The 27,511-nt window shown below is 36.9% G+C and overlaps 2 protein-coding genes and 1 long non-coding RNA gene across 4 annotated transcripts in view; 2 read left to right on the forward strand and 1 right to left on the reverse strand.

The window, feature by feature from the left end:
- Nucleotides 1-10,061, forward strand: part of LOC141369086 (uncharacterized) — a 36,779-nt gene extending 26,718 nt beyond the window's left edge. The window contains exons 3-4 of the long non-coding RNA XR_012372638.1: nt 7,493-7,633; nt 10,024-10,061. This is a non-coding gene — a long non-coding RNA (uncharacterized lncRNA). The remainder of the gene's footprint in view (nt 1-7,492; nt 7,634-10,023) is intronic.
- Nucleotides 4,520-15,046, reverse strand: igsf5a (immunoglobulin superfamily, member 5a). 2 transcript variants are annotated; one of them, XM_073874480.1, is made up of 9 exons: nt 14,492-15,046; nt 14,056-14,128; nt 11,828-12,133; nt 9,286-9,570; nt 7,473-7,613; nt 6,951-6,978; nt 6,727-6,815; nt 6,282-6,334; nt 4,520-6,201 (listed from the first exon to the last, which is right to left on the reverse strand). In XM_073874480.1, the coding sequence occupies exons 2-9, from the start codon at nt 14,096-14,098 to the stop codon at nt 6,139-6,141; spliced, it is 1,008 nt and encodes a 335-aa protein (XP_073730581.1). In that variant the 5' UTR covers nt 14,099-14,128; nt 14,492-15,046; the 3' UTR covers nt 4,520-6,138. The 2 variants fall into 2 exon arrangements, with proteins under 2 accessions (XP_073730581.1, XP_073730582.1); XM_073874481.1 differs by having other exon boundaries at nt 7,473-7,595; nt 14,492-15,042.
- Nucleotides 15,047-22,526: 7,480 nt separating this feature from the next.
- Nucleotides 22,527-24,979, forward strand: hmgn1b (high mobility group nucleosome binding domain 1b). The gene is made up of 6 exons (XM_055207863.2): nt 22,527-22,705; nt 23,812-23,838; nt 23,946-23,975; nt 24,061-24,096; nt 24,180-24,287; nt 24,372-24,979. The coding sequence occupies exons 1-6, from the start codon at nt 22,688-22,690 to the stop codon at nt 24,414-24,416; spliced, it is 264 nt and encodes an 87-aa protein (XP_055063838.1). The 5' UTR covers nt 22,527-22,687; the 3' UTR covers nt 24,417-24,979.
- Nucleotides 24,980-27,511: the final 2,532 nt, after the last annotated feature.

A 27,511-nucleotide genomic window follows, 5' to 3' on the forward strand; every position in this document is an offset into this window, starting at 1 on the left:
ATAAACTGTGGAGTCTGGCTGACCTTTAGATTTCTCACTACCATCATTTGCTTCAGGAGTGGACAGCCATTCAAACCAACTGAATTAAGTGTCTCATTCTGAGATTGTTAATAGTGTAAAAGGGCTTCTTATCTGCCTGTGCTAACAGTGAAAATGAGAAGTTGAATATTTCATAGCTCTACCTTTCACGTGTCCATGTTCTTTAGGCCAAAGGCTATTAAACACATTTTTGAAATACTTTTAACTTGCGATCTACTCTAATGGCTGCTTTTAGACCAAGTGAGATGATATCCTGAGCAAAGCTTATCCGTTGTAAGGTAATGACGTAAGGAATACTGTTTCCGGGTCCAAACCTCCACTCATTTCAACAGAGGATATTATTTAATTTTAAACAGCCGATTATGAGCACTATTTATTCATGTCACACATTTAACCAAAAATTGTATAAACTCAGTTTGCAGTCTCCAGGCTCACGTTATCCGCTTGTTAAGTCATGGCGTAAGGAATACCGTTTCCAGTTCCAAGCCACCACATTTAAACAGCCATTTATGAGCACTATTTTTTCATAGCACACATTTAAGAAATTTTAGAAACTCACATGTAAACTGCTCCAGTCGCATGCTACGTACACACCAAACGCGTGGCATCATGTTACTGGCTCTAGATTACTTGCGGGATTTAACTGCGTGTCATGCAAATTTTTTGCTCAAGTTAAATATTTTCAACTTGGGCGAAGACGCGTCTGATCACGTCTTTGCATTGACTTTGTATGTAAATCGTTGAATTCGCATCCAGAATCAAGGGCAGCAATATATTAATAATTCATAAAAAATCCATGTCCATAAATCCATGTCTGGTCGTCTCGGATTTTGTTATGGAGATCAAAATTAGGATCGGGTGTTTTTGGTAAGTTTTCGTTATGATACGAGTGTATTATAACCGTGATTTTTTTTGTTATTTTTCTGTAACAACTATAAGCGGTTGGACCCGGAAGCGGCTTATGACGTCAGACTTAACAACCGGATTAAAGACAATTTAGCGTAAGATACAGTAATTGTCTTGTGTGGTACGTACACGCCAAACGCCGGACATCGCGTTACTTGCTTTAGATTACTCGTGTGATTTAAGTTCGTGTCATGCAAATTTTTTGCTCGAGTTGAATATTTTCAACTTGGGCGAAGACGCGTTTGAGGCGAATAGCGAGTGCTTTTGCGGTAAACGCGCCACCCATATCGCGTCATGCGCATTGTCCTACTTGAGGACGCGTCTGATCGCGTCTTTGCATTGACTTTGTAGGTAAGAGATCTTGTAAAAGAGATTTGAATATCTCAATGGGACATCACCTGGTAAAATAAAGGCTATAAATAAATAAAATTAAAATATAATGTACTCGCGCAAATCGTTAAACTCGCGTCTGGTGTGAACCCACAGTTAGAATGAAATAAAAGCTAGTTAACTACACTGCTAAAAATAAAGGTGCTATGCAATGCCATAGATAAAAGAAGAGTTTTTGGCTTTATGGTTCCTTTAAGAACCTTTAACATCTGAAGAACCTTGGTTCATAACATCAAGTTCAAAATGTTTTTGTAGTTTTATGTCATGGTTTTTGTAGTCTTTTTAGTTTCCCTGCCCTAATTATCTTCAGGTGTTTCTTGTTTAGCTTGATTAGTCTGTGTATTTATAGCCCTCATGGTGCCTTTGTTGTCTTGATCGTTTAATGTGCTGAGTTATGTCTTGTCATGTTTCCACGCCTTGCCGCTGTTTTCATGTCATGGATAATTTTGGATTTTATTAAACACTTCATTATCCGCACGTATATCCTGGCTCTTTTTCATCTTGTTTTGGACAGTTCATTACAATGTTGTGGCTCAATGGTTAGAACTTTATGTTCAATTCCAGGGACACATATATAGAAATGTATAGATTGAATGCACTTTGAATAAATTAATTTTCAATCTGATACTACTGTACTATAGCAGACCCTTTTGGAACGGTTATCCATAACATTACGTTTCATACCAGAGCGAAATGGGAAATGTTCCATATTTGTGTGTTTTTTAACATGCACCGTGTTGGTTACATAACCGGAAGTGTCTTTGGTGTGGCCATAATGAGTGGGAGAATATCAGCTGCTTGGCCAGAACAGAACTGGGTGGAATGATGCGTGAGGACGAGGAAGAGTCTGCGGCTCATAACAAGCCACGAGGGAATAGATGCCAGTGTACAGCTGGCCATTAACTGGGCTTTATTTATTTATTTATGAGCATTCATTATTTTTTAAGGGAAAAGATGAAAGAAGACTAATATTCACACACACACATACGCACGCACTGGCTCCAGAGCTCTTGGTTGAGAATGTGAGATGTGCATTAAAGCAAGATGTTTTTTTTTAAGAGCCATGTCAGTCTCTGATAGCAACATACTCATTCTTCACATCTCAGAAAGCTGCACGTTTATTTCTCTCATGTAGATCTCTTTACATTTTAGCTTGTCTTTATAGTTGTGCCTTTTGTTTAAATTATGTACAATTAAAAATGAAGAATATGTCTGTCTGTCTGTCTGTCTATCTAACTATCTGTCTGTCTATCTAACTATCTGTATGTCATTGTCTATGTATCCAACTGTCTGTCTGTCTGTCTGTCTGTCTGTCTGTCTATCTAACTGTCTGCCTGCCTGCCTGTCTGTCTGTCTGTCTGTCTACCCATATATCTGTCTGTCTATCTTTTTAACTATCTGTCTGTCTGTCTATCTATCTAACTGTCTGTCTGTCTGTCTGCATGTCTGTCTGTACCCATATGTCTGTCTGTCTGTCTGTCTGTCTGTCTGTCTGTCTTTCTGTCTACTTATATATCTGTCTATCTATCTACAGACAGACATATGGGTACAGACAAACATACAGATATATGGCTAGACAGACAGACAGACAGTTAGAAAGACAGACAGACATATGAGTAGATAGACACATATATATTCTAACTGTCTGTCTGTCTGTCTGTCTAGCCATATATCTGTATGTCTGTCTGTTTGTTTGTTTGTTTGTCTGTCTGTCTGTTTAACTGTCTGTCTGTCTGTCTGTCTGTCTGTCTGTCTGTCTACACATGTGTCTGTCTGTACCCATATGTCTGTCTGTCTATCTATCTACTTATATATCTGTCTATCTACTCATATATTTGTCTGTCTGTCTGTCTGTCTGTCTACCCATATATCTGTCTGTCTATCTTTTTAACTATCTGTCTGTCTGTCTATCTATCTAACTGTCTGTCTGTCTGTCTGCATGTCTGTCTGTACCCATATGTCTGTCTGTCTGTCTGTCTGTCTGTCTTTCTGTCTACTTATATATCTGTCTATCTATCTACAGACAGACATATGGGTACAGACAAACATACAGATATATGGCTAGACAGACAGACAGACAGTTAGAAAGACAGACAGACATATGAGTAGATAGACACATATATATTCTAACTGTCTGTCTGTCTGTCTGTCTGTCTAGCCATATATCTGTATGTCTGTCTGTTTGTTTGTTTGTCTGTCTGTCTGTTTAACTGTCTGTCTGTCTGTCTACCCATGTGTCTGTCTGTCTGTCTGTACCCATATGTCTGTCTGTCTATCTATCTACTTATATATCTGTCTATCTACTCATATATTTGTCTGTCTGTCTGTCTGTCTGTCTGTCTGTCTGTCTATCTATCTATCTATCTATCTATCTATCTAATTGTCTGTCCGTCTGCCTCCCTACCTGCCTGTCTGTCTGTATAGCCATATATCTGTCTGTCTGTCGGTCTAGCCATATATCTGTCTGTCTGTCTGTCTACTTATCTACTCATATATCTGTCTGTCAGTCTATCTATCTAACTGTCTGTCTTTCTACTCATATATCTGTCTGTTTATCTGTCGGTCTATCTGTATATCTATCTGTCTGTCTGTCTGTCTGTCTGTCTATCTTTCTAACTATCTGTCTCTTTGTCTACTCATATATCTTTCTGTCAGTTTGTCTATCTAACTAGCTGTCTGTCTCTCTTCTCATATATCTGTCTGTCTGTTTGTCTATCTGTCCTTCTTTCTGTCTGTCTGTCTGTCTATCTATCTTTCTAACTTTCTGTCTGTCTGTCTGTCTGTCTGTCTGTCTGTCTGTCTGTCTGTCTATCTATCTTACTATCTTTCTGTCTATTTAACTGTCTGTCTGTCTGTCTGTCTGTCTGTCTGTCTGTCTATTTTTCTAAGTATCTGTCTGTCTATCTATCTTTCTATCTTTCTGTCTATTTTACTGTCTGTCTGTCTGTCTGTCTGTCTTTCTATATGTCTAGCTATTTGTATGTACCATCTTCATTATATAATGTCTATAAAATCTTAAAACTCAGAGGTTATTTTTAAATATTTTAACACCATATTAATATCTGTTTTCTATTATTTGTACCATGTTTCTTCCATAGGTTGTACTTCTCTGATAGCAGAGAGTCACAAATGAATATAAAAATAAATAAAGAACTAAGAAATAAATAAACCATTTACACCATAAGTACAAAAAATATATTTATTACTGAATACGTTAGAATATATGGTCAAACATTAATATGTAGTCCATTTCACATTAATTGCATCTTAATTAAAGTTTAGTTAGAAAAATGCCCATAATAAGCTTTCATACACAACCAACGCTGCTTACAGAACAACTTGTCTTATAATTGGTTAATTCAAGCATCATTTAAGTTCATTTAAATTAATTACATTTTACAAAATGGAATTGTCTAGGGGAAACCTTTTGAACTATGTGCCTTTTTTATTTAAGTGCTATTAAAACGTGGGTAAAGTGCAGATGAGCGAAGACTGTATTTGTAAGTGTAATGCGAATTGAATCTTATTGATTAAGTGAACGATTTATAGATTAACAACACGCAGCCTCAGCACTTTAGAAATAATGTCATTGCTGAATTTAAACAGTTGTCACCCAGTGGGAATTAAAGATCAGTGGATTCGATTTATTGTTTCGACACATTATGCTCTACGAAGCATGATATGTCATAAAATGATCCTCTCCAAACATTTCTCAACATTAATCTGTGATTTAATTTTAAGCGGCTATAAAAAAACAGGACGTAAACTCTCACGGGGTGTTTCGTGCCATACGCTGATGCTTTTTTGATGCTGGAGAAAAACTGTTTGTTACAGCCAAACAACCTGCCATCGCATTACAAGCATTTGATGTATTATATCCATAGAGGGATGTACAAAAAAACAGAATGAGAATACATTAACACACTCTCATGCATAGTTATGAGAATGCAGACCCGGCACCAGGAGGTTTGTTTAACTAAATGAGATCTGGATGACCTCCGGGAAAACCCCTTAACCACCATCATTCTGACCATGTTAATCTGACGTGTCAGCGAAAACCAAAAGACGAAAAAAACTTCATAATATCATTCACGATGAAACACACAGTTAAAAACAGTCTGTATCATTATAAAAATCATTTGTTGTATATTGCATGTTCCCTATAACAAAAAAATAGAAAAATTTACAAAATTTCTTAATACTTTTTCTTTTCTTTTAAATGACAGCATATGCTTCAGCTGGCATGGACTTATTGTGCAAAACCTGATGATCCATGTTATCCCAGAATGACTTTTTGTATGTGCTTCAATGGAAGCAAAGAAATCTGACATTTTCTAAAAGTCACAAATTAACTATGTTGATATGTGACCTAAAAATCTAAAAATTAAATTATGCATTTTATGTCAGGACTTTTCTTTGCTTAAAGGTTTGTTAAACATAAAAAACGTTCTATTCATTTCTAGGTCGACATGATACAAAAAATTCTGTAACCTCCGAAATTTTGGAGCTCAATGCATCACTTCCAATAAAATGTCTTGTGCATGTGAGCACTGTCTTATTGCTTTCAATCATTGTTTCATTTGATGTATGCTTCGTGCTCAATAAAACACATTAAAAAAAAATTCTTGTGCAGGTAAAACAGATCATCGTGTATGATCATACTTCAGTGCTTAAAGTCCCTGAGCTCTCGGTCTTCTGTATGTAGACCTTCATTTATTAGTTCATGTACGAGACAAGTGATGTTATCCAGAGCACCTGCAGTGCTGACCGAGAAATCCGAAATAAAAGTTACAGATTTAGTCTCTAAACCATGGTCAGGTGTCGGTTGTTTCTGGTACCGCTGTAGTCATCCATCGGATAGGCCCTCTGAAAAATAAACAGACGCATCAGATCTGAAGTCTTGGTTAATTAGTAATAGGGTGAGAAAGTTTGACCTGAGACATCACCTGATGTTTGTTGGACTGGTTGGTATGCCAGACTCCACCGTTGTGATTATCTCCTGTTAAGAGAAGTAAAGATTTAGAGAGCTAGAATGCAAAACCCTCTAAGTGCATATTTTCTTATAAATGAGCATTTTTTTGTCCTAAGGCCGGGATTAGGATTTGAAGCGCATTCGGTTAATATCATTATCTAATTTTTGATATTTAGCATTTTGCATCCGAGCTTCTCATTTTGATTTGTTTTTAATGTGATGGTTTATAGCAGAGTTCTTCTTGTATAGCACAACTAATTTGTGCTGAATCCTCATATTTAAAAAAACGAGTATCTTGATGCGCTCGCAAATTTAAAGTGTGAATTTTGTGTGTGCGCTCTAAAAAAAATGCTGGGTTGTTTTTAACCCTGCTGGGTGAATATTGAACAGAACACACATGTTTGTTCATGTTGTCTTACCGTAATGTCCATCTCTAGCATAACCTCGGTTGTCACGTCCATGCCCATCTCCTCTGGCACGTGACCTGTGCTGTGCCTGCAATTGAGCCCTAAAAAGGGAGCACAAACCGGTTTGCAAGGAACTCACAAACACAAATACGGCTAATGAAAAGGTTTTACATAAATTGAAAAAGTGTGTTTATAAAAAAACGAATTTATTATCATTAGCCTTCAGAATGTCTCACCTTCTGACTTCCTCTTCGTAACTTGATTCTGTAAATACAATAAGAAAAACAAAAAGTTATATACCTTTGAAAATGATGGTGTATGTGACCCTGTCTGGGAAATCTAGGCTAAGGTCTCATAATCTAATGATGAGATTGGGAGTATTAAAGTTTAACATTATCTTACTCAAGGTTATATTTTCTCAGAATTGACTGATTGATTGATTCAATGAATGAATGAATGAATATTATTATATTTCATATTTTTATATTTGACCACTTAAATATAAAAATATGAAACAGTACTTTCTGTTTCCCAAAAGTTTAATTGCAGTTAATAAAGGTTCTTTAGGTTATAAATGGTTCTTTTAAGAACCTTTGACTGAATGGTTCTTTATGAAACCAAAAATTGTTCTACTATAGATGTGAAGAACCTTTTAAGCACCTTTATTTTTAAGAGTGTAGGCAAATTTATATCTAAGCGTGTTTTGGGTGGTTTGTGCCATGTCTCCTTGACACAGGTGCAGGTCACAAAATACTCACTTTCTCTCTTCCTCCTACAGCAGATGATGATTAATACGATGAGAAGAAATAAGAGCGCTGCTGCACTGAAAGCCACAGTAACTGCGATAAGAATGGTCTGATCTCTGATGTTGGGCTTAGGTACTATGGTGGGCTTAGGTACTGTAAAAGAGAAAGAAAAGGTGAGCGGAGTTATCATGTGCTTTATTAATAAGATGGACAGTGATGCTTGTAGTGCCCCCTAGCAGCTGATGGAGGCAACTGCTTTGAATCATGGCTTTAAAGTTCACAAACATAAGAAACCATATACTTTTCTAATATAAGTTGGTGATATTATTGTGAATTATTGAGTATTTCAAACAAAAAAAAAATATTTAATGAATATAAAGTCTTGCTCCATCTTTGGGTACTTAAATTGTAAATTATGTTTGATTTACTAGAAAGTTTGTTTTTCCTGAAATTCTTTTGGAGACATTGAACAGAAACAATTGCTGACATACAGTACAGAACTATAGAAATGTATGTGGAAAGCACACCTTAGATCAGAGGTCTTTACCCTCTTTTAGGCTGAGGACCCCTTAAAGGGGACATATCATGAAAATCTAACTTTTTCCATGTACCGGTATAAACGCTATAATAGGGTCCAAGGTGCTTTTATCAACCTATAAATGTGAAAAAGATCAACCCAGCAACTTGGTTTTGGTAAACCATTCTCTGAAAGCATGTAAAACAATTTGAAATTTGGCTCCCCCTGTGATGTCAGAAGGGGATAATACCGCCCCTTAATCTGCACTATCCAACCACGACATTGCCTTTAAAGCGCAGAGATCAGTTCATTTGCATTTTAAAGGACACAGCCAAAATGATCTCTTCTGTGTTTTTGTTTTCTATGGGCTGGTGTACACTGTCATTAAAATGCTCAAAATATGTACCCCGGATGTCACTGGGGTGGCACCCTTTCAAAAATTCTTGCAGATTGCATACATGGGTGATTCTCACGAAATCCAGACTTAGAAGGTGTCAAGCATCAGATTTTTTTTTAAAAGCCCTTGAAGCCATTTTTTTTTTTTGCACATATAAGATTAAGGTCTGACTTACTATAACAATTATTTTTAGAGGATTTAAAAATATTTCCTATAGAATTATTTAAATTTTTTAGATTATCATTATCAAAAATTATAATTACCGCAACATGATATTACATTAAATATATGCATTTACAAACTCATGATTTGGTAATGAGAACTAAAAAGGTACTATGACAAACACAATTTTCAACTGCTTACCTGATTAAAAAAATTTTTTTTTAAATGTTAGTTCCTTGATGGCTTAAACAATGAAAATTGTTGCGGAGGATGAGAAAATTGGTCTTGGACACATTTATATTTCTTATTATTGTCTCTACATTTACCAATGATCACCAAATAGCACATGTTTCTTTACTGTAAATGTTATAGTATAACATGCACTGAAGTTTTTTCTTTTTTAGATTTTTAAATTATAAATATTTCCATTTCAAAGAACCCAAATCCAGACATGGACACGTTGCAGTAATGATAATTTTCCCCTTAAATGTGGAAAAAACAACAAAAAATGTTTAGTATATACTAATCATATTAGTATCTCAAAGGTACATAATGGCACTAAATGTATACTACTAATCTGTAGCTAATGTTACATAATAGGACCTTTTTAGAGGGTAGTGCCCTAGTGACCATCTTTTGACCATTTTGTCTAACAGTGTATTCATGTGTCCTCTCTTTGCAATCAAATTTGCAATCAAATTATAGATCAATTTCAACATCGCTCACACAAAATTAAGAAACGTCCTTACCAACAGTGAGAAACCGGGTGTCGCTGTCTGGTGTACTCATGGCAGACACTTTGGCCAGGCACTGTACAGAAGAATTTTTGGCAGCTGTGACCGACAGCGTACAGTTGTTGTTAAACACATTGCCTTGTGCTACAGAGGTGTTGTTACAGGTGTTCACCCCTACGCCGTTTACAGACCAGGACACCGTGGGTTCAGGATACCAGCCCAGAGCTTGACACTGAAACGTCGTCTGAACTCCTTCAGTTGTTGTTTGATTTCCACCTATAATCGCCACACTGCCACGTTCTGAATAAAAAGAGCAGAATTATCAATACAAACACGTTCTGGAGCAACACCTCTGCTTTAATCTCTATGGATTTGTGTGTTTGCTTTAATTATGGTTTAGCTAGTCTTGAAACATAGTCCTTTTTAATTAGGGAGTAGATTATTATTGATTTACTGCACTTTGAGATGCAATCGTATAATTTCCCATGAGACAAGACAGGTGAGAGCCGTGTCCCCGAGGTGTGCGAGATAACATCGTGTAGTTTGGCTTTGGAATTTCCTGCTTTTTTACAAAATGTTGCGTTTTGTGAGTTAAACCTATATTCTTTTAAATGTATTTTAATGTAACTAGGCAATTATGTAATTGGATTTATTGCTGTGTTCATTTTGGTCATGTTGTGTTTTCAGGCTGAACATTAATTTCAATTTATTTCAATCAAAGAAGATGCTAACATATCATTTTGTGTTTAACAGATTGAAGAAAGTAAGATGTATTTGGAACAACAAATGGGTAAGCACATTTTTTGTGTACTGTTGGTTTAAGTGTAAAAACATTTAAAGGAGCATTTCACCCATAGAAACATTAATCTTTATTGAAAGTGCGTCATATTTGTAGTCGAAATGTGACATACATTTCGAATTTAGTGCCTATTTGACAGAGAAAAGGAGTGTTTGTACTCTCACTCCCTCAACAAAGATATAGCACTGATGATGATTTTTACATCATTGAAAGAAGGAAGTGCAACACTAAAATCTGTATTTCTCCTGTCTCAGTGGCAACTGGGGAAATGATGCACGACCATTCAAAAACATGACTGGGGTTCTCTAACTATACAAAGATTAATGCAAATGGGTGAAGTGTCCCTTTAAAGGTGCATTGTGTAACTTTTTAGAGGGATCTCTTCACCGAAATGCAATATAATGTACATAACCATATTATTAGTGGTTAATAGAGTGCATTTCATCACTACGTTGTTTCAGAAATTGACATGTTTGTCCTGTGGCGACTACTGTAGTGAGCTGTTGAGTGAGCCGTTGGTTGCAGTTAACAATCTTACCACTAGAGGCCGCTACAAAAGTTTTATCAAATTTGCAAACCCAAAGGGCAACCTGTGCAGAAACAACCAAAATGTAAATTTGTTTGTATTTTACAAAATGACTAATCGTATGGATTCGTGCAAACTGAATCGTACAAAAACGTATGATTATCCAAATTAATTGAGCAATGAAACCCTACCCCTAACTCCACCCCTAAAATAAATGTCAAAGGGTGGAAGCAGAACGTACAAAGAGATACAGATTTGCCACCTTGTTACCATTAGATTGCCATGAGATTGTGTTAGATTACTTACACAAAATCAGTTTGTATGTTTTTCAATTTTTCTAATCTTATGCATTATTTAAAAAACTGAATTTATACTGTTGAGGCCTAAAAGATAAGACATAATCCAAATAAATCTAGTTACATTTTCTTGATCATTCATGTTTTTCTTTAGCGTGTTTAGTTATTTAATAAAAGACTAAATTAAATATTTTAATTAGTGGGGATAACGATTTCTTGCGCTTGAATTGAACTATTGTTAGAAAAGGGATGAATGAATGAATACAGTGTGGATACCTGTCTATTATAGACAGATATATAAACAATATCCACTTTAAATATAAAGACAAAATAGTATTAAAATATTTGCCTGCAAACTTAATTTTAAGCAAATGTTACAACTAACCCCACCTTAGGAGTAAGTTATAACGTTTGCACTTCTGTCACGTTTGGTTTAATTGTCCAAGAATGGTAAGTAATAGAAACAAACTTCATAGAGGTGTGTGTTACTTGTGTTAAAATTGAATTAATCAAACTCAAATATTTTTTTTTAATGATTAAGCCAAAACAAAAAGCGTTAGGTTGTGCCCTGCTTTCCCCTACTAGATAAAAGTCTTCCTTTTTGAATTTAAATTAGACCAATCTACCTTTTTTTTAACATACTTAAAACGGGTATGATCAGTGCATGAAAAAAAATGCACGACTAACTACTTATAAGACTGGTCTAAGCAGTTTATGGGCAGGGCTTTGTTGACATGGCAACCATCCAGCAACTACCAAAAACATTCTAGGAAAAGCATAGCATTGCATTACAAATGCTTAATAACCAATCTGTTCTAGTAAACACATTTCAACTGTATGCTGTAAACATTAAACGTTACGTATTCACTGTTCTTCTGCATTTATTAACAGTAGTTGCACTGTGTAACATGTCAAACAAAAAATGTCAAACCTCACCTTGTACAGACAGAGTAGACGTCTGAGGCGCCACATTGAAAATCTGACAGGTAACTGTACCGTTGTCTCCTCTCAAAACATTGGTAATCATAAACTCCCACTTGAAACTTCCAGGTGTAGAAAAGTTTGTAAGAGCAAAACGTCCATCGCTGTTATACACACTGTTTTGCTGAATATTGACAACCAAGAGTCCGTTCATTAACCACGTCATGACGGGCTGAGCTTGAGTTGTGCTGCAGTTGAATCTGGCCTGTGATCCTTTGAGAACGACGGCGCTTTGTGGTTCTATAACCTGAGCGGATACCCCTGTAGTGCAAAGATTGCAGAATATAACAGATGATACAAAACACAAAAGGTTGGTGTTGTTAAGATCATACTCTCTCACAAAGGTGCGTTTTTTTAATATGAAAAATTGACCTATGCTGCATTGTTTCAACCCATGGTTGGGTTAAATGCTAACACTTACTAGGTTCATTTAAACCAGTGTTGGGTTTGTCCATATTTTACCCAAGCATGGTTTGAAACAACACAGCATTTTTTAGGGTACATCATTCAAAACACTGCTTAAAATGTTTCCATATAGCTCAGCAGGTTCGGGACCGTGGCTGTATTTTGAATTATGTTAACTTCCTGAATAATAATAGCTGAAGAAAAAGAACAAATTAAAGATTTTGCAGTTTGCAATAAGGTCCTTCAGTCAGCTTTTAAATTATTAAAAAAATAAATTATGTGCCTGGACCAAAAAAACAGTAATAAGTCGCATGGGTATATTTGTAGCAATAGCCAACAATACATTTTCAAGATTATTGTTTTTTAATGCAAACATTTTTTATGATATATGGAAAAAAGTCTGTTTTTCATGTCCAATAATGTGATATTTAGCCACGGCAATGCGAATTTTGGCAGATGAACCAGAACCCAATTTTTACATCCAGTAACGTGATTTTTACAGGAGGACTCCTCTTAAAACACGATTGGGCTAGTTTTGAGGATCAATTGGGCGGGTTTCCCTGTGAAAACTTGGCAACCCTACATAAGAATCGTGTTACATAAAGATATTTTCTAAATTTCCTACCGTAAATATTTTCAAAAAATTATTTATTATTAGTAATATCTGTTGCTAAGGACTTCATTTGGACAACTTTAACTATTTCCTCGCCATTGACGAGTTATCTCGTCAATTAAGAGAAAGCATTTGCATTTTATGCTATGTTATACACTAGATGGCGCACTTACCCAATTTATAAAAAAACCTGAAGCAAAATTTTTTTACTAATTTGCAACTCTGTGTATGTTTTGGTAATCTGAATCTGATCTCTAACAAAATTCCTTCACAAAAATGCTATTATTTCAGCTTTTTGCAAAACATTTATATTTTTGCAGAAAAATACCCATTTTCAATAGTTTATAAGCAGAAAAAAAAATATAGATAGGATGAAAAGTTTTTTTCCGTTTTGTTTGTTTTTGTTTGTTTGAAAGCAGAGGGTCTGTTCTTTCATTTGATATATTTGTTTGTTTATATATTTTTAGAAGAATATTTTCCTGGAAGGCATTTTGTGAAACTTTCAACATCACAAAAAATGCTGGCGGGCAACTTTTCAACAAAAGACCTGGCGGGGAATGAGTTTAAAAAAAATGTGCACCCTCAGATTCCAGATTTCCAAATAGTGTATCTCGGCCAAATATTGTCCCATCCTAACAAACATACATACATCAGTGGAAAGCTTATTTATTCAACTTTCAGATGATGTATAAATCTCAATTTTAAAAAATTGACCCTTACACTCTCAGAAGAAAAGAGTACAAAAGTTGTCACTGGGACAGTACCTTTTTTTTCAAAAGGTCCTAATATGTACCATTTTGGTACAGATGTGTCCCCTTGAGGTACCAGTATGTACCTCTCATGTACTAAACAAACTTCGTGACAACTTTTATGTTCTTGTATCTTTCTTGTTTTGTTGTCCAGGGTCTCTGATAGTCATGTGTGGGAAGAAACGTTCAATCTTTCAGTGCAATCTTTTGACCATACTTTCATGACTTGTATGTCAATTAAATAGGGAATTTTAATGAAAAATAATTTTACATGCCGTCAACAGTTTCCACCTCAACCGTTTCGGTCTATACCCATGACTGTATCAGGTCTATAAAGCATTTTTAAATAAAGCAGTTTCATAAATTCGTGATCGTTGCATGATCTTCACAATGAAGAAGTTCATGTGACAACTCACCTCCGATGGTTAGTAGAAATAGACTTAGTATAAAAACATCCATGTTTCCACGGTTAATCCCAGTATTCAAAACCTTGAAGTAAAAGCAAAGCATGAATCACAATGAATAAATGGTGTTGATCTCATTGTTCTCAGATCTCAGGAATGAATGCAATGTTTTTGGTAGGTGTGCCCTTGTTCTGTACGATGTTCGTTGTTACATGATTATAAAAATATTATTTAAATTTAAAATATTTAATTATCTTTTATATTTATTTTTATTAAATCTTTCTGCTTAAACATAAATAATTAAACTTTTATGATATTGAACATGAGTACAATTTGTACTAATGTTTGATATAAAGAGGCTATAATTGTACTACAATGTTTGTTCAGAACACCGTCTACATATTTGATGTGAAATGATTTATTATTTTAGGATTATAAAAAAACATACCTTAAAAGCAATCCAGGATTTAATACGGACACATAAGGAAACACTTTCCTCGTCAGAATACCTGTATCACCTGTCGACCTACAAGTCCAATTGGCAGTCATTCATCTTATCAAATAAAACAAACTGAGTCGCCACACTCAGACGAAACTCATTTAGCCTGTCTGCTTTTGATATCACTGCTCCAGATCTCGAGAGAAGTTGAAATCACACGTTAAACAGGGTGCCTTGCCTATTCAAAACATTTTGCTTGAGATCCTGTTGAGCTTCATGCTATGATGTGTTTGAATGTAGTTGATCTACATCTACCAGACACACCTAGTTTCAGTGACGCACCGTATGTTGGTATGAAAAACAGCCCGTACTCCTGATGCTTGTCAGATATATGTTTCTCAAATTATTACCGCTGTATGTGCACCTTTACAGGTGATATTTGCTTACCTGCAGGTAAAGCCTGTCTGAGAACCAGAAAATCTTGTATGATTGTGTTTATTTAGTTGAGGTATTATTTTGTGTCCCGCATATCTGCTGCACATAGTTCAGACATAGCCCACAGAGAAAGACATATGCAAACAAAAAATGATGGTGTCATGCACATAACATGCAATCACATTGACTTTGGCTGCATGCTAAAAAGACTGTATTTGGTTTCACAAGAGATAGACATGAATAAAGAAAATTAATAAAAAATAAATTAATATTTAACTGTAAAATAAACTTTATAGGAATAGTTGAAGCTGTGCACTGATCAGTTTTGTGATGATTTTGTGTTTGAAGGTCCTGTGTTAGAGGAGGTGCAGGGTCTGAATGAGCCTGTAGGGGGCACGTGTGAGTCAGGAGAATTGGAGCAGGTGTGAAGTTCTTTATCAGCATGACGGTAGGGAGAGACACACATTTGATTAGAGTCAGTGGGAGGGAGAGACAAAGCACAAGGTCAAAGATTAAAGTTACAACCAGTGAAACAGCTCATAGCATTTCAGTAGTACTTTTATTTGGTACCATGTTGTTTTGCATATGATGCAAATCAGAACGTAGATGTTAGAAAGAGTTTGTTGTTGTTGTAGTCGGTCCCAGGCTGTGCTGCATGCAGTTTAGGCTCATTTAGTCTCTGAATTGCATCCCTGCCTGTGGTGATATGGGAATATAATTTCAGCACTGTGTCTCTAATGTGTTTTGTATTTTTGGAGTTCTGTTTGACTCTTCGATGGGTGTCACCCAATTTGATCCGTTTTGAGTTTAGCTTTGCTCTTTTCATTCTATTCAAGTGACAACGATATGGTTCTTAAAGGAAAACACCACCCTTTTTAATATTTTACTATATTCTTACCTCAGATAAGATTAATTGATACATACCTATATTTTTTCAGTGTGTGCACTTTATCTTTGTACAGTGCGTTGTGAATGTGTTGGCATTAAGCCTAGCCCCATTCATTCCTTAGGATCCAAACAGGGATGAATTTATAAGCCACCAAACACTTCCATGTTTTCCCTATTATTTAAAGACTCTTACATGAGTAGTAGTTACACGAGTATGTATGCTGGCACAAAATCAAACTTGGCGTATAAAAAATGAGAACTATATTGTATGGCGGAAGAGCACTTAGTTTGCAGCAATTGCAGTAATATTGACAGAAGTTTGAGCGAGAGGGGGAGTAGTCAGGAGTCGAAGGGCTGCAAACTAAGTGCTCTTCCACCATACAATATAGTTCTCATTTTTTATCTGCTTAAAAAGCGCCACGTTTTATTTTGTGCCACCATACTTACTCGTGTAACTCTCATGTAACAGTCTTTAAATAGGGAAAACATGGAAGTGTTTGGTGGCTTATAAATTCATCCCTGTTTGGATCCTAAGGAATGAATGGGGCTAGGCTAAATGCTAACACATTCATGACGCGCTGTACAAAAATTAAGTGCACAAATTGAAAAAAGACAGGTTTGTATTAATTTGTCTAAGTTGAGGTACGAACATAGTAAAATATTGAAAAACAGTAGTGTTTTCCTTTAATTGTATATACAGAATCAAAGTCCCTTTAGGGAAGTTGTGCCACTAGGTGGCCATGTTTGAAATGCCTCCAGGCAGACTAAAGTCCTATCAACTTAAAGAGGGAAAGATAGATATCTCTTAAATTGCGTGCTAAAAAATACAAACAACATATTTATGATCAACAATTAAACCTGACATCAGACTGTAAAAATGCAGCATTTGTCAAACCAACATATATTTGTATGTTACTTTTACTTAACAAATTAAGTTAAACAATTTCAACTTGTTTTAATAATTAATGTCAATTTATAACAGGTCAAAACTGTTGAATTGACTTGCAAAACCAAGTTGTTTTAACATCACACTGAAAAAAACGATTAATTGAATTTAATCAGTTTTTTAAGGTAAGTGGTTGCAATCAATTTATTTAAGCTACATTTAAACAAAGGTTTTATATTTTATTTTACTTTACTAATCTTTTTTGTTTAAATGTCGCTTAAATAAATTGATTGCAACCACTTATCTTAAAAAATTGATTAAATTCAATGAATCATTTTTTTCAGTGCATGCTGCATTTTTTTTACAGTGCACCATAACTTTAGCTCAAATTGTGCTAAAAACACTTTTTTTATATCGTTTCTGCTACTTCTGGCAAGCACCTCATGCAACTCTCTCCCACAGAGAATCATATCTTTATCGATTAATGATTGGTTATTTTGACTGGAAGGCGGGACTCGCTAGAGCGTTGCATTGTCCCCAATTCATAGTAATATAGTATGAGTGCTTAATATTTACAATTTCAATTTCCATAAGTTACAGGTTTGGAAAAGTGTGATTTAAGCATGTTATGGGGCTTTCTGCCCATGTTCAAAGCCTTTATTTTTATTTCGATTGCCACATTTTACTGTACTCACAGATGAGGTTCTGCTTAAAATTGAAAAAAAATGTATGCATTTAATTTCTGTAGTGTAAAGGTTACAGTTAATTTAATAATTTATGCATTTGGCAGATTCAAAGTGACTTGCGGTGCATTCAAGCTACATTTTCATCAGTATGCATGTTTCCTGTGTTGCTAATGCAATGCTCTACCATGTGAGCTACAGGAATATATTGTAAAATACCATCTTTGGGGTAAATTGCATGTGACAATCACAGCATGCAATAGAGACAAATGTTGAATACAAACCGATGCAAAGAGAAACTGGAAGTTCCTGTGCATTTGTCGACCTCTAGTGGTGTTACGTGCACTTAACGATAAACAAATGTTATGAAATTAATTACCCTATTTTCCTTGGACAAAAAAACACAGTGTGCACAGTACAAATGTGTGCAGTTGTGGATCGCAATAAAACATAAAGCTATTCGTAAATTTGACCACCGTGATTGTGTCAGATTTGATAAAAATATTAATTTATATTGGTTTAAAATTACGTTTTAATTTAAAATAATTTATTTTGTCTGTTTTATCTACTTTATTTCCAGAGAGGTGATCTACACAAAATGTTTGTTATGTAAAAAACATACACATCATGTTTAAGTCGTCTGATGTGGTCAAACTGGCCCTTATGAACAGACAGCAGTACTGTAGGCATAAAAAGATCCCTGTGCTCCAAACAGGAAATAATCTATATGATGGGGGAGGGTGAAGCCCCCTGATCCCCTGCGGCTGTGACCACTAATACCACTACAGTGTTCATATCCACTGCCCTATCCCTCAACATTGTGTTAAGTTACGGACTTCCGAGGTTCTTATACTTTACCCATCATTACATCAATCGTGTTTGCAATTCACAGTTTGGGAAATAAAACTTTACTGCAATAAAATTGGTCAACCTTGATGTCATTGTCTTAGACACACCTCCAACAATACCATGGAAGCTGTTAAAGGGACACTCCACTATTGAAAATATTCAAATTTCCAGCTCCCCTTGAGTTAAATATTTGATATTTATCATTTTGGAATCCATTCAGTCGATCTGGCGCTAGCACTTTTAGCATAGCTTAGCACAATCCATTGAATCTGATTAGACCATTAGCATTGCGCCAAAAAGTAACCAAAGAGTTAAAACTTGACTATTCTGTAGTTACATCGAGTACTACGACTGACTGAAAATTAAAAGTTGCTATTTTCTAGGCCGATATGGCTAGGAACTATTCTCTCATTCTGGCGTAATAATCAAGGACTTTGCTGATGTAATGCTGTGTTCACACCAGCCGAGAGGCCTCAAGCACGAGTGATTTCAATGTTAAGTCAATGTAAAGATGCATTGATGTGTGTCTGGAGGTCTCGCGGCGTGAATGAGGTGTGTAGCGCAGCACAGAAGACGCGATTCCACCTCATTCGCGTGTCTAGTTTGTGCAAATGGCGCGATTTCAGCGTTGCCACTGGAAAGACACGAGTTAAAACATTTGAACTTTGGCGGAAAAATGCGCCACGTTAACTAATCAGGAGCTTGCTCTAGTAGTGATGTGATTACAGGAAGCAACCGGTGTTGCAGAAGCCCCTCCCATGACGCGAATTTCCACGTGAATGTCTTGATGACTAGAATTTAACGTGAGGCTTTCACGCGAGAATGAAGCGAGTACACTCAAAATGTTCAAGCATCTAACTACGCGCGGTAGACGTGAATTTGACACCTCAAGCGCGTCTGGTGTGAACCCAACATAACATGGCTACAGGAGGGGCAATGATATTACACAGTCCCTGAAAATAGTCCCCTTGGTTACTTTCAATAGCAGAGGACTATTTTCAGGTGCTGCGTAATATCATTGCGCCTGCTGCAGCCATGTTACATCAGCAAAGTTTTTGATTATTATGCCAGAATGAAAGTAGAGTTCCTAACCATATCTGCCTAAAAAAATCGCAACTTTAAATTTTCCGTCGGTCTTAGTACACGATGTAACCACAGAAGATTCACGTTTAAAATAGGAAAAATATTGAAACTCTTTAGTTATGTTTAGGCGCGATGCTAATGGTCTAATCTGATTCAATGGATTATGCTAAGCTATGCTAAAAGTGGCAGACCAGGAGATCAGCTAAATGGATTCCAAAACGGTAAAAATCTAAAGTTTAACACTAGGGGAGCTGGAAAATGAGTATATTTTCTAAAAATGTGGAGTGTCCCTTTAAAAATTCGGTCCATCAATTAAAGGTGACATAGAATGATTGAACAGAGTATTTATCCTTGTTCTGTGATGTGACATGTAGACCAAAAATTTTTGTTTGGGTCTGTAATGCCTTAGAAGCTTCCCAAAAACCTCTCTCAGATAGCTCTATTAGGGTGGGGGATTTTAAACAAGTGGTTTTGCACCTATTTGGCTCCCCCTACTGGCTTAACTTGCAATCTCATTACTGATTGGCTGACTTTGCTGCCACTCAAAAAATGTAGCCAATTATTTTAAAGTGGAGGGGCAGTTAGATGCCTGTGATGTCACAAGCATCAGTTTTTCAGATTGGGCTGTTTTCTGGCTGACATTTCTAAAAGAGGAATTTCTATAAGACTGAGATATTTAGCACTTTTTGTATGTTTGTGAATGTGGGTAGACTACCATTATTCAACAAAGACAAGGTAAAAATGGTTTTTCATTCTCTGTCCCCTTTAAACCGATACGTCTTCACAGCAGGCTTCCGAACTGTTAGTATATATTTTATGGCCTCTGTTTGTTACAGTTGTAAAAACATAATTTTAATTAAAATTTTCAATAAAACATCTATAGGAGCTCTCTGCTTAGACACTGCATAAATCTGCTCCTCTCAATGACCCCTGCTACATCCCGTTGTTACTTTGTATAATCTGGGCTTTACATGCACGGCCAGATGGGCGTGAAAATCCACTTACCGATCCATATATTCAGCGGTTTAAAACTGTCTGCTTATATGCACTCCTGCATGACCGTCATATTATTATTTTATTTCTGTGCATGACAACCCTGCATGTTTTATCTAGCACGCTTACAACACATCGACCTCTGCTAATCCTATCACAAAACTAACATGGTAACATCATAAATACTTTCTGTTGGCATGCCCGTGCAGGTCTGGTTTCATTTCAGCTGGGCGAATATAAACATCTTCATACCCAATCAGAGCTGACTTCTGGTAGACTGCATTAAGTTATTACCTGTAATTAAAATACCTGTGTGCTTATACTAAATAATGAAAGGGATGGTATCATAAAGGCACTCATGCAGGTAAAACATTGTGGCAGGTGATAGGATCCACTCTGTGCCCCTTTCCTTCCTGTCTCAGCTCCGCTACAGCTGGATTTTAAAGACGGCAACAGTCACAAACCTCTAACGGTGACCTGTTATCTGAAACTCAGCGGCCACACCCACTGCACCCACCCCCGTCCCAATACTTTACGATTACACGCGTGCATACACACACACACACAGGAGGAGAGCCTGTGAAGCAATACGCCTAGAGTTTCCCGCCCAGAAGCATGGCCTATAGAAACCTGTGTAATGTTTTCATGGGGGAGGGGACCAGCGGGGAAGGAGGTGCTGTTGTCTTGCTGTGAAATCACAAGGGTGTTGGCGAAAAGGAGATGAGAAGGTGCTTCAGGAAGGGACTGACTTTTATGATAATACAGGAACCAACTGGAGCAATTCACATGTGGCCCTTAAGATTAAAGATTGCCACACTGTTTTGAGGAACCTAGCCAGCTCAAAAATCCTATGCAAGAACATACACCAATTGTAAGGTCACACACCATAAAATTTTTCTCCAAAAGAAATGCATTTACAGAAAAACATCTAGGATGGTTACATTTATGCATTCATGCATGCATTTGGCAGATGCTTTTATTTAATGCAACCAACAGTGCTATTCAATGATAAATGATACATTTTCTGGGATTGAATTCATGACCTTTGCATTGCTAACACAATGCTCTACCAGTTCAGGAAGAGCGTGTGAGATGTAAACATGCTTGTGTGCATTGCTGCATCCACGTGCATGTATTTGGTAAACATGCACCCACTTTGCTGTATGTATGCATGCATGCAGTTACTTTATTCACAATAGTTGTTACAAATAAACATGCAACGTGCATTGTGTTTACATGGTATCCTAAAAAAATTATTATATACATAAAAATGTGTTATTCAATCCTCATGCACGAGCACTATTTTGGGGTCATTTTATACTGTAAATATTGTTTATTGTTTTTTTAAAGGAAAGTGAGTAGTTTATATATTTAGGATCGTTGCACAGTGTTGCAGTTTGTTCAACGAACTCGATTTCAACAACTGAAATCATGTGTGTTGGTGTGACACAACAGAAACGTTTCTGGGTCCCGTCGCCATTTTCTCCTTCGAAATCTTTACATGAATACGGGGCTTTAATAACACAACATCTCTGTGGTCCGTTTCAAATCCACTTCCTAAAATAACTCACACACATCTGGAAACCATAATAAGAAAAAGAAAAAAACGCGCGTGTTGCGCAACATTTATGACGAGCTGCATTGCAGATGAAAGTATGAATTCGGCTTTATGTGCATTTTAACGTAAATAGGATTGTTTTGCTCGACAACAGCAGTGAAAATAACCTCCATTAACCCGCAAAATCATTGCAAAAACAAATAAAACCCTGACTGATTGACATGCAAAAGTATCCAAACAGCTCTCTTGCTATGATTTGAAAATGTGCTGTGAGTCTCCGCGGGCCAATCACTGGGAGCGGGAGGCGGAGACGCGGATCTGGTCATCCTACGATGGAAAAGGCTGATCTCATTAATATTAATCGTGAAACTGACCCGTCACCGAACTGGCTTACGGGATTGGCCAACGCACCGCCGTTGGCAAGGGGGCGCTAGTCTGCTGGCCAATTACAGTATCGAGCTATCAGCGAGGTGTGGCTTGTGAATATTAATTACGTACGTGACTGGACGCTCCATGGACATTTACGAGTGACGTAAGCGAGCCTTCAGTGATATTCATGAGGTAAGTCTTCGCCATAGTACGGTTCTTATATTCGCCGTCAGGTTCGCGCTGTGATGAATTGAATATAGGGAAGAAGAAGGAGGAGGAGGAGAATCCAATCCGGTTTGAGCAGGTTTTTGTTTCGGAGGAACATTAACGTCTTCCTACACTGTGATCGTACCTACTGTGTATCTTTTACCGTGCTCAACTGAAAAGTGTTGCTGTTTTCAGCGTTAAATCTGCGCGTTTTTACACCCTTGATTTTTTTGCGCTTCTAACAACCCGCAGCCATGCCTAAACGGAGCAAAGTAAGTATCGCAATGGTTTCTTCATTTATCAAGGCACCATCTTTGCTAGAATATGCAGTATTGGGGGGAAAAGAAAGCGAACGAATGCATTTACTTTGCATGCATGCAAATTCAAATGATTAGTTGTCGACTTAAATCTTGCGAAATCGCAACGGCATGTTTGCAGTTATCTATTTTCACATCCGTGTTTTAATATAAACGCGTTTGATTTGCGAACGTGCGACTGAGATTTTTTTTATGCTCCGTTGGAGTTAATTAAATCCATGTTTTGCGTGCATGCATACGCGTGGACGTAAAACGATTTGTTGATATATTTCGTGTTTACAAATCGACTCAAGTCTCTGCCTAACACGGTTCAGACAAAGGGGGTGTAACGATCTTTAGTTTTCGTTTACGTGCGGTTCGATGTCGCGCGCGATCGAAGAAATCACATCGCTGTGTCAGATATTTATTTTTAGACGCGCGGTGCTTATTTTTAACCGAGGTTTGCTGAGATCGCACATGCACGAGTTATATCCGTGCTCGGGTTGTAAAGGGCTTGGGGGGTTTATTTAGTGTCATGGCTGCCGATGATTTAAACTCCGTGGGTCTGATCGTGCAGCGACATTTTATCCAGCAGCTTCGTCCGTGTGTTTAATGCAGCGACTTATGTATTTTGCTCGTGCACGTTACAGCTTATGCAATGGTGATCGTCGTCATAGCGCCCCTGTTTGGTGTTTCCTATTATTCTGGTATATTCTTTTGAATTTGAAAGTGAATGGCGGGAATGTGGGGTCGGGGCGAGCGCAGATCTCCATTAATCAGCGCCGAGTGTGTACGGAGGGGGCGGCGCGCGCACGACTGCAATGCAAACGGACACGCGGAGCAATGCAATGTGGGCAAATGGGGGCAGGACATAAACACAGATGCACTGCTGACGGAATAGGGGAGGGGAGGGATGTAATATGACAGTCCTGCTAATGCATGCATGCACATTGCATTAATCCATGCATTTTTATATATTTATATATAATCATGTGTGGGATTAAACCCATGACACCCCTGCATATCTTTCTAAAAAAGTATTTAATTGTTGACTTATTGATTTTGCTTTTTCCTCCTCATAGGCGAATAATGATGCAGAGGTCACTGAGGTAAGCATTAACTTTTTAATGCATAAAATTTAGTATCAGTATAGAGAAGCTATAATGTATTTTTAAAATACAGTGTGAAGACTGATCTATTTGTTGTTTTCTTGCAGCCTAAAAGACGGTCGGAGAGACTGGTAAATGTAAGTATTCGTGCTTTTCACATAGTCTTGCAAGACACTTTATTTTGCATTGCTTTGTTAATGTATTATAACTCTTTTGCTTAAGAAACCGGCACCCCCAAAGGCAGAGCCCAAGCCAAAGGTAAGGGAACAGGTACTGATCTTCCTAATCTTGTTTATGTGTTATAACCTATTAATAACAAATAAAACCTCATCACATTGTAGAAGGCAGCTGCCAAACCTAAGAAAACTAAGGAACCCAAGGAGTCCAAGGAAGAGGAGAAGAAAGAGGAGGTGCCCGCGGAAAACGGAGAAACAAAAGCTGACGATGAGGTGAGATGGTCGTACGCTGCAAAATATTTAAGCGCCAGTATGTGTTTAAGGGTCGAATATTCACTAATGATGATGTTTTTCCAGGGATCGGCGACAGAAGACGGTGACAAGAAAGAAGACGGGGAATAACTTTGCTGAAGTCTCATCTTTTACCAGCACTCCCTGTACCTCTTTTCTTGTACAATTCAGGGGAATATTTTTATCTACTATTTTCTAAAGGCAGGTTTTTTAGTAGTTTGATTGTAGAGACACATTTTTTATGGAAGAAAAGAAACATTTGGAGGTGATCTCATCGTATCCAGCATTTTTACATTGGGCAGAAAAAAACTACCATCATCGTAAATGTCAACAGGCTTTTTTACCACTCTTTCTCTCTCTTTTAAAGTAAGAGATCGAGGGGCAGGTTGCGAGCATGTCCTTTACAGACAGCTGGACATCTTACTGAGCCTGTCCGAATGACTAACATTCCATCGGCTCGATAAGGGATTTTATTTTTTGTTTTTGTGTTTGTAACCTGTAATGTGTGTTTGGGGGGGAGGGATGGGCAAATAACTCATTGTTTATTGTTTATAAGGCGAAAGATTACTTGTAGAACGTTTGTAAGCTGTGTTCCATATGTTAACTGCAGTTCTTCTTCATCATCATCATTTCTGCTAAATAAACATATTCTCTAGTACTGGAGTTCATGTCAAGCCTGTGCTTCGTGTGTATTGATTTTGTCTTTTCTGTGATAGTACCGCAATACGTTGTCAAACTGCTTTGGGGAAGAAAAAAAGCTATTTTTGGACTAAGTCCAATGTGTGTTATGGTACAAATGGCAAACATGGGATTATAATCTCTGTTCTCAGCAAAGCCGGTTATTTAACATCCAGAGAATTGGGGACAGATACGTCATTACATGTAAAATCTTTTCAGCTATAAAGCATTTCAACCAGCAGTAGCAATATTTTTGTGGGACTTAGATATCAAATATAAATGTACAGTTTCTTTTGATCATTGTTCATAGATGTATCTCTGTGTGTTATGGTTCGATAAAACAAGCCAATAAAAATCGGTTGTGATACCCTGTTGTCTCTTTGATTCTAAAGATTTTTTATTTTGTAGATGTAGCATGCAAATAGTTAATTTATTACATGTATTGAGATAAATGAAGGATTACTTTGTAACACTTCACAATAAGGTTTAATTAACCAAAGTTGGATGACTTAACAATGAGCAATATCTTTTTTAGCTTTGTGAATGCAAGTTAGTCATTGTTTGTTGCATTGTGCATTAAAGGAATAGTTCACCCTTAAATTAAAATTAGCCCATATTTTGCTCACCCTCAAGCCATCCTAGGTCATGACTTTTATATTTTCTTTTCCGAAGTGAACCGATGGGTTTTCATGAGGAAACACTTAATATTTCAAACTTTATAAACTAAAGCCTACTAGATAAACTCTGTGTGTTTACAAGAGAGTTGAGACCCAAAACCCATTTGACAAAACCCTCACTTTACCTCAGATGACATTTAACAAGTGTATAGATTAGATTTTGATACAAGAATGCGCTTTAACTGGGCTTTCATACCAGGTTTAAAAGCGGAGTTCGATTGCACCCCCCCCCCTTCTCATTTCCTCACTGGTCTCTGTTCAAATTACATTATTTTGGGTTGAATTGGGGTACGCTTGCGTCGTCAAGTTCATAAAACAAAAAATAGTTATATTTCTTTCATGTATAAACAACATATGATGTGTTACACTGCAACTGTGTCCTTGTGTAATCAACACATGTGTCTGTAGTGAAGGTGTGAACCAAATGCCTCATACAGATGTATGGCCCATAGAAACTGATTAGTGTGAATAACAAAGAAACACCATTCCTCAGGGTATATTGCTTGGTAGACCAATCTCTGTAGGAGGTCCTAACAGGTTTCTTTTGTTTGTTGTCCTTTTGTCATCATGTATAAAGTCCTGTCCCACAGAACTATGGGACACGATCTAAAACAAGGCCATGCTACACGACTCTCTTTCATAAACTAATTTGCCCCAAACATTGGTCCAGCTTACTTCTTTTATGTATTAGAAGCATTCTAATACATTAGTAAGCCACCCAACGACTGCTCAGCCAAAATGTAAAACCTCCCTAAAAATGGGGCACTATCCAATGCCATTATAAAGCTGAAAAGAGCCAGGATCCAATTTAATTATAACTTTAACTACGTTTGGCTAAAAGAATATAACTTCAACTGTGTTTGGCTAAAGGAATATAACTGCAACTGTTTTTGGCCGAAAGAATATAACTTCAACTGTGTTTGGCCGAAAGAATATAACTTCAACTGTGTTTGGCCGAAAGAATATAGCTTCAACTGTCTTTGGCCGAAAGAATATAACTTCAACTGTGTTTGGCCGAAAGAATATAACTTCAACTGTGTTTGGCCGAAAGAATATAACTGCAACTGTGTTTGGCCGAAAGAATATAACTTCAACTGTGTTTGGCCGAAAGAAAATAAGTTAAACTGTGTTTGGCCGAAAGAATATAACTTCAACTGTGTTTGGCCGAAAGAATAAAAGTGCAACTGTGTTTGGCCGAAAGAATATAACTTCAACTGTGTTTGGCCGAAAGAATATAACTTCAACTGTGTTCGGCCGAAAGAATATAACTTCAACTGTGTTCGGCCGAAAGAATATAACTTCAACTGTGTTTGGCCAAAAGAATATAACTTCAACTGTGTTTGGCCGAAAGAATATAACTTCAACTGTGTTCGGCCGAAAGAATATAACTTCAACTGTGTTTGACCAAAAGAATATAACTTCAACTGTGTTCGGCCGAAAGAATATAACTTCAACTGTGTTCGGCCGAAAGAATATAACTTCAACTGTGTTTGGCCAAAAGAATATAACTTCAACTGTGTTCGGCCGAAAGAATATAACTTCAACTGTGGCCAAAAGAATATAACTTCAACTGTGTTCGACCGAAAGAATATAACTTCAACTGTGTTCGGCCGAAAGAATATAACTTCAACTGTGTTTGGCCGAAAGAATATAACTTCAACTGTGTTTGGCCGAAAGAATATAGCTTCAACTGTGTTCGGCCGAAAGAATATAACTTCAACTGTGTTCGGCCGAAAGAAAATAACTTAAACTGTGTTCGGCCGAAAGAATATAACTTCAACTGTGTTCGGCCGAAAGAATATAACTTCAACTGTGTTTGGCCGAAAGAATATAACTTCAACTGTGTTTGGC

This window comes from Misgurnus anguillicaudatus, chromosome 12 (genome assembly GCF_027580225.2).
Source record: "Misgurnus anguillicaudatus chromosome 12, ASM2758022v2, whole genome shotgun sequence".
NCBI classification, from domain to species: domain Eukaryota; kingdom Metazoa; phylum Chordata; class Actinopteri; order Cypriniformes; family Cobitidae; genus Misgurnus; species Misgurnus anguillicaudatus.

Bases quoted from the DNA above. Each gene is read 5' to 3' on its own strand.
- igsf5a (XM_073874480.1), bottom strand. From the start codon at position 14,098: ATGGATGTTTTTATACTAAGTCTATTTCTACTAACCATCGGAG. The intron at 6,335-6,726 runs GTAAGACAACAT...TTCTCTTAACAG, and splicing joins TGCTAGAGATGGACATTACG to GAGATAATCACAACGGTGGA. The intron at 6,202-6,281 runs GTGATGTCTCAG...TTTATTTTTCAG, and splicing joins ACCAGTCCAACAAACATCAG to AGGGCCTATCCGATGGATGA.
- hmgn1b (XM_055207863.2), top strand. The intron at 23,839-23,945 runs GTAAGCATTAAC...GTTTTCTTGCAG, and splicing joins ATGATGCAGAGGTCACTGAG to CCTAAAAGACGGTCGGAGAG. The intron at 23,976-24,060 runs GTAAGTATTCGT...CTTTTGCTTAAG, and splicing joins GGTCGGAGAGACTGGTAAAT to AAACCGGCACCCCCAAAGGC.